Source organism: Cajanus cajan, chromosome 5 (assembly GCF_000230855.2).
Source record: "Cajanus cajan strain Asha chromosome 5, NIPB_CcT2T_4, whole genome shotgun sequence".
Classification (NCBI taxonomy): domain Eukaryota; kingdom Viridiplantae; phylum Streptophyta; class Magnoliopsida; order Fabales; family Fabaceae; genus Cajanus; species Cajanus cajan.
In genome coordinates, this window is record NC_138521.1 from 50,347,507 (window position 1) to 50,358,500 (window position 10,994).

Consider the following 10,994-nt stretch of genomic DNA (forward strand, 5'->3'; position numbering starts at 1 on the left):
CATGTGAACGGATTTAATTCCTTACTGTTGAGATTAGTATCAATGGATATTAAATTTGATGATGAAGTACAAGCCCTATTATTGCTATCTTTGTTGCCTGATAGTTGGACAGGATTTGTCACAATTGTCGCCAGTATATCTGGGACTACGAAATTGACCTTTGAAGGAATTAGGGATTTAATCCTTGGTGAGGATATTCATAGGAGAAATGCTAGAGAATCAGTAAGCTCCTTATTGAGCACAAAAGGTAAAGGTATAAGGCCTAAAAGGGGGAAAAGTTCTAGGCGTGATAGATCAAAGTCTAAGAAACAAGGACACTCCAAACCTTGCAAGGATATTACTTGTTGTTATTGTCAGCAGAATGACCACTTCATAAACTAGTGTACTGCTCTTGTTGCTCCTAAATAAAAGAGACATGACAACACAGGGAATGCAACACAAGAAGACATTGATGATGCGTTTATCTACTACGTTGAGAGTAAGTTTGAATCATGGATCATGGATTCTGGTGCATCTTTCCATGCTTCTCCTTGCAAGGAGTTTATGAAAATTTTCAGAATTGAGAATTTCGGCAAAGTTTGTCTAGTAGATGATGAAGTTTTAGACATTGTAGGCATGAGAGATATAAATCTTAGAACTTCTGTTGGAACAGTATGGACACTAAAGGACGTCAGATATATTCCAAGACTCAAGAGAATGTTAATCCCTGTGGGTATGCTATATGTTCAGGGATATCGAGTTATATTCGGATATGGTTAGTGGGTAATCTAGTTGTTGCTCGCGACTGGAAGAGAGGAACCCTTTACATGGTAGAATTACCTGCATAAGAGGTAAATTCAGTCAATGATGATGTTTGTCACTCTTTGACTCAATGGCACCAAAGACTTGGTCATATGAGTAAGAAGGCTATGAAGATACTAGTCTCAAAGGGGAAAATTCCAAAACTGAAAGAGGTAGAAGTTGGCTTTTGTGAACCACGTGTGTTTGGAAAGTAGAAGAAAGTTACTTTTGCCAAGTTAGGGAGGATGCCCAAGATTGAGAAGTTAGAGCTTGTTCATACAGATGTGTACAGACCAACATCAGTCTCATCATTGGGGATCATGATACTATGTCACCTTCATTGATGATTCCACCAGAAAGGTATGAGTTTATTTTTTGAAGCAAAAATTAGAAGTATTTAATACCTTTAAAAAGTGGAAAGTTGCTGTTAAGAATGAGACATGATTAAAAATTAAATGTTTAAAGTCTAATAATGGTGGTGAATACAATAGTACTAAATTTGTTAATTATTGTGCTGAGAATGGAATTAGAATGCTTTAAACTATTCCTAAGACACCTTAGCAAAATGATGTTGCTGAAAGAATGAACAAGACCTTGAATGAGAGGACAAAGAGTATGAGAATTCATGCAAGGTTACTAAAGACATTCTAGGCAAATGTAGTGAGCACAACAACATACCTCATTAATCGAGGACCCTCAGTTCCCACAAGGTTCAAGATTCCTGAGGAGGAATGGCAAAACAGAGATGTAAGTTTTTCTCATTTGAAAGTATTTGGTTGTGTTTCTTATGTTTATGTTAGAGATGCTGATAGGGACAAGTTTAATCCAAAAACAAGAAAATGCATTTTTATTGGCTATGGAGCAAATGATATGGGACATTACAGATGACAACCTTGTAGGAAAAGGTAAAAGCTCATGAAATAAGATATTTGAGGAAACCGCTCCAGTCACTCCAATAATTGAAGTGATGAGATCTAGTAGAGTTATCAGGCCTCGTTATAGATTCTATCCTTTAGCAAATTACTTATTGTTGATTGATGATGAAGAACCTCTATGTTATCATGAGACATTGCAAATGGATGATGCAACCTAGTGGGAATTAGCCATGCAGGACGAGATGAACTCACTTGAGAAGAATAAAACTTGGTGTTTGACTGACGTACCAGCAGGAAAGAGGGCATTGCAGAACAAGTGGGTGTTCAGGATCAAGGAAGAACATGGTGGCAACAAGAGATACAAGGCAAGGTTAGTGGTAAAAGGCTTTCAGCAGAAAAAAAGATATTGACTATAATGAGATTTTCTCTCCTATAGTTAAAATGACTACCATTAGACTCGTGTTGAGCATTGTGTCTATAGAGAATCTACATCTAGAATAGTTAGATGCTAAGACAACATTCTTACATGGTGACCTTGATAAGAACATCTACATGATGCAACCAGAGGATTTCCTAATAGTAGGAAAGAGAACCTGGTTTGTAAGTTGACTGAGAGTTTGTATGGGCTAAAGCAAGCACCAAGGTAGTGGTACCTGAAGTTTGACAATTTTATGAGTATGAAAGGATACAGGAAATGTGCCATGGATCAGTGTTGTTATTTGAAAATTTTTGGTCCATCCTATATCATATTACTATTATGTTGATGACATGTTAGTTGCATGTTCTAATATGGATAAAATCAATAGATTGAAGGCACAATTGCTAAGAGTTTGAAATGAAGGATTTGGGTGTTGTAAAACAGATTTTGGGCATGAACATCAGTAGGAACAAATATGAAGGTTCCTTAATATTATCTCAAGAGGAGTATATTGAGAAATTGTTAGAGAACTTCAGCATGCAAGATGTCAAGATTGTAAGTACACCTTTGGGGGTTCACTTTAATCTCACAAAGGAGCATTCACCTAAGAAGGATGAAGACAAGGCAACAATGGCTAAGGTTTCTTATGCATTTGTAGTTGGTAGCTTAATGTATGCAATGGTATGCACTAGACCTGACATTGCTCATGCAGTGGGAGTTGTTAGCATATTCATGTCTAATCCAGGAAGAAAGCATTGGGAAGCTGTCAAGTGATTGCTACACTACTTGAAAGGTACTTCTAAGATTGCATTATATTTTAGTAAGAATAATGTTATTTTAGAAGGATATTCTAATGCAGATTTGGGAGGTTGTTCAGACACAAGGAAGAGTGCTACATGATTTGTTTTCACAGTAGGTGGCACAACAGTTAGTTGGATGTCTCGACTTCAGAAAAATGTTGCACTTTCAACCATAGAAGCAAAGTACATGGCTATTTTAGAAGTCGGTAAGGAAATGATTTGGTTGAAGAATTTTCTTGAAGAGTTGGGTAAGAAGCAGTGTGACAGTGCTCTTTATAGCGATAATCAGAGTATCATTCAAGTTACAAAGAATCACATGTTTCATGCGAAGACAAAGTAGATCCAGTTGAGATACCACTTCATTACAGGACTATACTCAATGATAGTACTTTGTTCTTAAAGAAGATTCTTAGGTTAGAGAATCTTGCAGGTATATCGACCAAGGTAGCTACTACTAAGAAGTTGAAACTTTACATAGTTTTAACTGGCTTTCATGATTAATTGTTGAGAAGGCATCGCACTAGCTTGGAGGTGTTACGATTTTGAGGTTTACTAGATTTACTTTGGAGTGCAGTTGATGTGATCAACCTCCAAATAGAGATTGTTGAGTATGTGGAGTCTGAAGGGTTTATTAGGCTTGACTCATTTGCTTTCTTTCTTTTTTATAAATATTCACGAAATTGTAAACCTAATTAAGAAATAGAAAAGACCATCTAATGAGGTCGTGGATGTAGATTATTTTGACTGAACCACGTAAATATCTGTGTCTTGTGAATTTACTTTCTCTCTTGTAATTGTCCATGTGAGTGCGTTTGCGATCCCTAACAACACTCTCAATTAGATCGTCACTATCATCATTACTATTGCCTCCATTATCAATTGTGGCTACCATGTAACAATGACCCTGATGTTGGTAGCAATGACTACAATATTAGTAACAACTATAATAATGATAGTAAAAATGTTGAGTGACAATGATAATCGTTATGACAATAGTATCAATCACCTACACCACCATTATTGTCATTACTATCATTGTTATTATTATCAAATGACAACAATAATGATAATAACATTACAACAATAACACTAATGATATTAAGTTTTTTTGCATGTCCTTTTAACCTCTCTTCCACACATCACAAAATTCTTTAGGCCATGTTAGATTTTACTGATAGAAAAATATATTATAACATATTTAGATAAATTCCTTAATAAGTATTTTAAAAGAATAAAATTAAAAATTCTTTAAGAGTTTAAATTAATTTATTCATAAATTAATTTATAAAAACTATCTCATTACTTTTTAAAATCTATTTTAACTTGTAGAAACATTTATTTTTCTTATTTTCTTTTAGAAATACATACACACAAAAAAAAAAGTTAATCCATATATATTCTATAAATGGAAAGATAAAAGCAAAGATCAGCTAGGGAAATCTTGTTGACAATGGACCCATACAAACATGTACGAGTACAACCATATGTGGACCGGAATTCATCTTAAAAAAATGGGCGAGCTTTTCTAGCAAACCAAGAAAATCTGCAGAATTCTGTCAACCAAACGGGAAATTTTGAAGAGGACCACTGTTTCTCAAGATAATCATTACGTGAAAAGAGTAAAGTTGAACAATAAAAAAAAAATGCAATAATTCTTATATGGCTCCAAGAGAATTCGTTTTTTTTCTTTTCACCCCATTACATTGTTATAATAGACAAGTATGAGGCAATAATCATTCTAAAATCAATTAACAACCTAGACTCCGGCTATGGTGATTGGAGAAGAACAAATAGTCAAACAAACGCATCCTCATCTCCATGCAACTTTAGGAGTCTATGGGCTCAGTCTCGAAATTAATAGAATACAATGAACATATATATATATATACAAGAGCAACTTCAAAAGAACTTACAAATCAATTACAACAACGTGGATCAAATCATCATATGTAAAAACCTACATCAAGAGGGTGAAAAGGAAAGAAAGAAATATGTTAAGGAGGGAAGGGTGGTCAAAGGATATGAGGAAATGGAAAGTTCTTGTATCCTTGTCACTATGGTATTGCCACTCCATATTTACAAAGCTTCAGGCTGGGTTTGCTCAAAGTCAAAAACCTCAAACATCAAACGTCTCACATCACGTTTCCCATAGACAGCATAAGAAAGCCCGTGAATGGCCTGTTGAACAGCTGTAGTGACTGGGTATTTCAGTCTATAGCTGCGCTGATATATGTCATCAACCTTTTCGGAATATATAATAAAACGGTGGAGATTTTTTGCCCTCAAATATCTTCCACAAAACTTGTTCATAAGAAACCTGCGGTGCCTATTTTGTAACCAGAACCCTGGAGCATCTAAATGCTTCATCAACAATCTTTCAGCCATTACCAAATCCTGTAAAAAATTCCCAAAAAGAAAAATTATAGAGTATGCAGCGCTGAAGACATGAGAAAATTTTAGTATATGATATATTTCTGAATCATACAAGAGTTTCATTCCATAAATGTAATCAAATATTAGTACAATGAACAGAAGGATTAGTACCTGTATCTTTTGGCCTAGGTATTCTAATCTCTCATAGCAAAATCGAGGATGTTCAAATTTATACTTTGATGGATGCAAGAAACATAACTGTGATTCAACAAGAAATTCAATATCATCAAACTCAGAACAGAAGCTAGGGAACCTTCAAGGTAAATAATTCATTATCAATTGTGTTGTACCAACACCTCAGACCTCAGTACTTGTCATTTTTTTTTTATATTTACTTTTCCCCATTCCCACTGAATCACAAACAAGTATCACTAGAGGTTAAATAAAAGCCCCACTTCTGAAAACTTAAATTGTCATTAAATAACTCCATGACCATTTTAATATGAATATTGAACCCAAGGATGGGAGCAATAGAAGAATGCGTGGTTATTTATTTGTTCAGAGGTGCATCAAAGATATCCCTAACCCTTGGAAGTAAAGTCAATGAGTATGTAATAGGCTGATAGCCTGATAGGGCAAATGATATGCAGAATCAGAGGCAATAATAGAGATACCTGCAATCCAAGATCAAGCTCTATGTTCCTGGCTTTAGTAATTTCTGGAATTCTATCTGTCATTTCTAATGGATATCCAAGGACTTGCATAATCTGGGGTCTGCAATCATAATCCCACAAATTTCCTCTAAATCGATGCATGCCTGGAGGAACACAAGCTCTAAACAACCGTGGGTGTGCAAACAAGGCATCTGCAGGAGGCTGAATGCAGAGCAGTAAACATCATTGCTGTTCTCCAAATAATAACACATGCAAATTATAGTAGAACGGTAGTTCTGCATGCATCTGGCAATAGAGCAAAATAATGATTTTGAATTTATAATGAAACAAGTTAAGCTTGACAACCATAGTCCACAATACTTGGTTCTTCATGCGCTAGCTTTTCTGATACAAATAATATAATAACAGAAGATGTGAGGAGCTTGCCTTATACGCAACCATATCTTGCCAGCTTATATTTCCTTCAAATTCGGCAGATACATGATCTATATCTTCAAGTTGCCTTCGCAATTTGGGCTGGCAATCCTCAGCATCTGGATCCATTCCAAAGACTTCAAAAAGAACACGATACACTTCTGGCATACCAAAACAGAGATATATTGCCCCAAACAAAGCCCAAAATACAGACCTGCCATCATAATAGCAAATAACAAAACCAATACATTTAAGAAACAGATTATTGGCAGAGACCCACCTCCCCGACTGAGATGGTTCTACAATAAACAGACTATAACAACAACAACAACAACAACAAAAAATCGCCATGAGAGGTTAATCAACAATTTTCTCTTTTATTTCCAAGATTTCCCTATGATAGTAAGTCACCTGTATTTAATTATTACAATTCTTGAATCATAATAGCTTGGTCATAAAAGGAAGATAGCATCATAATATCACAAATTCATGGAACATATTATGGAGGATTAGGCAAATGGAAAAACACAATGTCGTGCCAGAGAGCAGGCATCAACACGCAAATATCTATGTTCAAAATTTGCAGGCAGTTTGAAGCAAAATAAATCAACATCAATTTCAAATCCCAATTCCCTATTGCTCAAAACAGTACCATTATACCATGGAGATGGAAATTGGAAACTTACAAGAAACTAAAAACACAATGTGTTAACCTAATTTGTCAATTCAATTTTCCCAGTCAGGTGACTCCAACCAAACCAACCCCATATCAATGTGCTAACAGTAATACCAAGCAATAATACATGCTTTGTACCTTACACAACCCTCCACCAACAGTTTGAACTCTTAACAACCTTGCTTAGTTGCTTTTCGAAAACTAAAAACAAATTTTCATAGTATAGTTTGTCCTGTTCTCCAATTTTCCACTTCAATAATCTACATAATCCTTTCATGAAAACCCTTATTATGCAAACCCTAAAATGAAACTCCAATTCTAATTGGAGAATAACATATACTTATGAAATTGTATCTAAGTTCCGTTCGATTTGAAAATAGAAATCAAGCACACCCTTATATTATCTATAAAAAAAAAAGTTTTAATTACTCTAAGGTCCCTAAAGTTTCATAAACTTTACATTTTAGTCTCTACAGTAAAAACATTTCAGGTAAAACTTATAAAACTATAGGAACCAGAAGGAAATAAAAACAATATGTATAGGAACTAAAATGAAATATTTCTAATTACAGGGACTTAAAGATAAAGTTCATGAAACTATAGACAAGACTAAAAGGATAATTAAACATAAAAAAATATTTTCCTTGAAAGTAAACATATGCCATTGTAAAGCTAAAGCAAAGCACCTAAATGGACTACAATTCCTAACGTCAACAACTTCATCAGTGTTAATTCCAAACATGAAACCACATCAAATAAAGGGCTAAAGAATCGATAGTAAACAAAATTCACTAGCATCGCCACCTATAAATCAAGCACATTCATTGCATTATTAACAAGTAAAACAGGAGGTTCTTACTTTACAGTTGATTCCCTTTCCTTCCTGATCAGCTTGTCCATATCATCACAGGGGAACACCAAATTGTGCAAGCTGGCAGCCTTAATCCACCTGGCCATGCTTCTCTTCCCAATGAGCCCAAAAACCCGCTCCCTCAACGGCGCCGGCGACTCCCTCGGATACCTCTGCAAGAAAAACTCGGCGAACGCCAGCTCCAGCACGTACTGCCCCAGAAAGAACAACCTCGAGTGGCCGAACCGCACGTGGCGCGCCCTGCTCCTCTCGTGCTGAAACGCCAAGTAGAGCAAAGTGTCCAACTCCTTGGCGGGGTTGCCGTCGGGGAGCGCGGCGGAGGGCTCCAAGGGGTACCCGAGCGCGTGCTTGGCCTCCATCAGGTGGCGCTCCATCCACGCGCTGTCGGCGTGGGCGAGGGGGGCGAAGGGGAGGCACGAGCTGAGCAAGGGGAAGGAGTTGAGGGCGAGCTGGGGGCTGTTCAGGAACCTGCTGGCGACTCTTTTGTCGTCTAGCGGGGGCGTCAGGACGAACCGCCGCGGGGGCGCGCGTGGGGCTCGCGGCGGCGGCCGCTTGCGGACCGCGAGCTCTTTGAGGAGGCGCTGGGGGCTGTTTTGGGGAAGCTCTTGCGAGGGGTCTGTGGCCACCGCGGAAATGCGGCGGAGGCGGGGGGTGGCGTTGCGTGGTTTGGGGAATTGGATTGGGTTGGGAGAGAGTGAGGTTGAGAAGGAGAAGGGAAGTTCCATCGGTGAGGTGTAACTATGAACATTGGAGTTGATTTGTGTGTGAGCCTGTGAGGTGAGAGTGAGACAAGGATTCGATAACATGGATGGTGGATTGATTCAAGGGTTTTGGGCTCGGTGGTGTTACTTGTTGCAGGGTTTTGAGCTTCCACCATATATCCGATGGTTGGATTTGAGATGACGTGTCACAATATAAGCTTGTGCTTACAAAATATAAACTACATGCTTTTTTTATTAAATTAAACATTTTGACTATGTGTTTCAAAACTCATAATAAAATACAAAATATAGAACCATCTACATTATTACTATCAATACTAGTAATAGTAATTGAATAATTATGCAGTACCAATTGAGTTTGTTGTGATAATTTTATTAACAAAGATAATAAATAATAGATAAGTTTTGTGTAATAAATTTATTGATCTAATAAGTGAATTTTATGTGACAAATTCACTAATGATATTTAGATAAAAAGATTCAAATAAAATTTTCTTTTGAATTTGTAAAAATTAATTTTAAATTTGAGTGAAAAAATAAATTTATTTTTAAGACTTAAAATGTGTTAAAATCAAACATTTTTTTAGAAAATATTTTTATTATAATATTGTAAAGTAAAAAAAAAAAAACACTACTACTTTAAATATAAATATAATTATAATATCAAGTTAAAAATATTTTTATCAATATATGTAAACATATTTTTGTTTTGTACAATAGGAGTTTAAAGCCCAAAATAAAATCCTCTAAAGAAATAAACGGTTGAAATGTTAGAAGCAAGTAAATTTGACTCCAAGAGGGCAATATCAAGTATGTGTTTGACAAACCTATCCGAATCTTGGTTGCCTTATCTAAAATATGACTACATGTAACCAAATGATTATGATCCATCAAATTAATGACCTTATTAACTAGGTTAAAACTAAAGTGACCTCTACTGCATCCTTCAATTTAGAAGTTTACTATTAAAGCCAAATCAGTTTCAATTATAACATTTTCATTCAAACTCTTATCTCAAATGACCCTCAACCCATGATAGATTGCTCAAAGATCAATTACAGAAGTGAACACGTGCCCAATCTACCAAAAGTACAAACCATTCCACCAACACCTCTTCCCATCATAATTCAGTTTATAAATGACCTTGCGGAAGAGCCAACCTAATATGAGGAATAAAACCTTCAATGCTTTGGAATGATATAAAATAGTCACAAATCAATATTGGCAATCTCCATTATACAAGCCTTTATTTGCATTGAGAGAAAAATTGGATTGTGCATTGCATTGTTAAAAATAATTCCACTTCTCATATGCCAGATGGAATCTAAGGCAATAACAAACACATTCTACTCTTTGGAAACAACAACATCAAAACTTATGTTATCAAATAGCCACTATGATAATTTTTTCATGTTTTGGTTATTGATGTGTAATTGTAAATATGAAAATATGGATTAGTTTGTTAAGCATACAATAAACTTATTTGTTGAACATAGAGTGTTGAAGTTATTGTCAGTGATGTGAATGATAAGTTGGAAGCTAATAGAAGTGATTATTAAAGAGATGATGAAAGTGAAAGGGGTGACAATGAGGATGAAAGTTAGATATAGTAGTGAACTGGTTCAACCAGTTGAATTGGGAATCAATCACTTAACTAATCTAGCATCATGTTAGATTGGATATGCTTATGAACTAGTAGGAATTAGTTTAACTCGAGCAGGTTTGGAGAAACTCGATGAACCATGGGTCATTAAGATGTAATGGGTTAAATTTCCACATGCATTTCTATGCAACTCTACACCTATACCTCTCTTGTCTAGCACCAATGTGAAAGCTTTGCATATGCACTATGTCCCATGCCACGTCTGTCAAATTAGATAATTGAATGGTGATGGTGCATGCCAATTATTGTTGAAGAAACTAGCAATTAATATAACTTCAAAGTTTAGGCTTTGGAGGATTAGAACTTAAGCCCTTTAGGTTATTAAAAGCCAACATGTTCTTACCCAATTCTAAAAGTGTGTCGATGACTAGGATGAAACCCTAATTATTCTAACACCAATAGTGGTGGAGACACCTACAAAGATACTTTGACGCTCAAGTTAAATAGGAGTCTAGGTTAAGAATGAGATTAAGGTTAAAGTGATACCAAGTGTATATAGGTGATTGATCTTATTTCTAAGTTTAGAGATATTATTGCATGATTTTAAGAGATAGTCTTGTTGATAAGAAAAGGTATTGCTCTTGATGATGCGATCCCTGGTTTGTGAAGACATTGTTGTGTGATATCTTGGAGATGTATTTTGGTGATTGTTTGAAGATATTATCCTTGATAAGCGAAGATTTTCTCGTAGTTGTTGGGGATGAATCACCTAGGATTTCACCTTGTGG

At 35.8% G+C, this 10,994-nt stretch overlaps 1 protein-coding gene across 1 annotated transcript; it reads right to left on the bottom strand.

Moving 5' to 3' along the window:
• Positions 1 to 4,664: 4,664 nt before the first annotated feature.
• Positions 4,665 to 8,763, bottom strand: LOC109798001 (ribonuclease III domain-containing protein RNC1, chloroplastic). The gene is made up of 5 exons (XM_020358188.3): positions 7,870 to 8,763; positions 6,347 to 6,548; positions 5,921 to 6,121; positions 5,418 to 5,504; positions 4,665 to 5,267 (listed from the first exon to the last, which is right to left on the bottom strand). Exons 1-5 carry the CDS (start codon positions 8,685 to 8,687, stop codon positions 4,950 to 4,952), a joined length of 1,626 nt encoding a protein of 541 aa, XP_020213777.1. The 5' UTR covers positions 8,688 to 8,763; the 3' UTR covers positions 4,665 to 4,949.
• Positions 8,764 to 10,994: the final 2,231 nt, after the last annotated feature.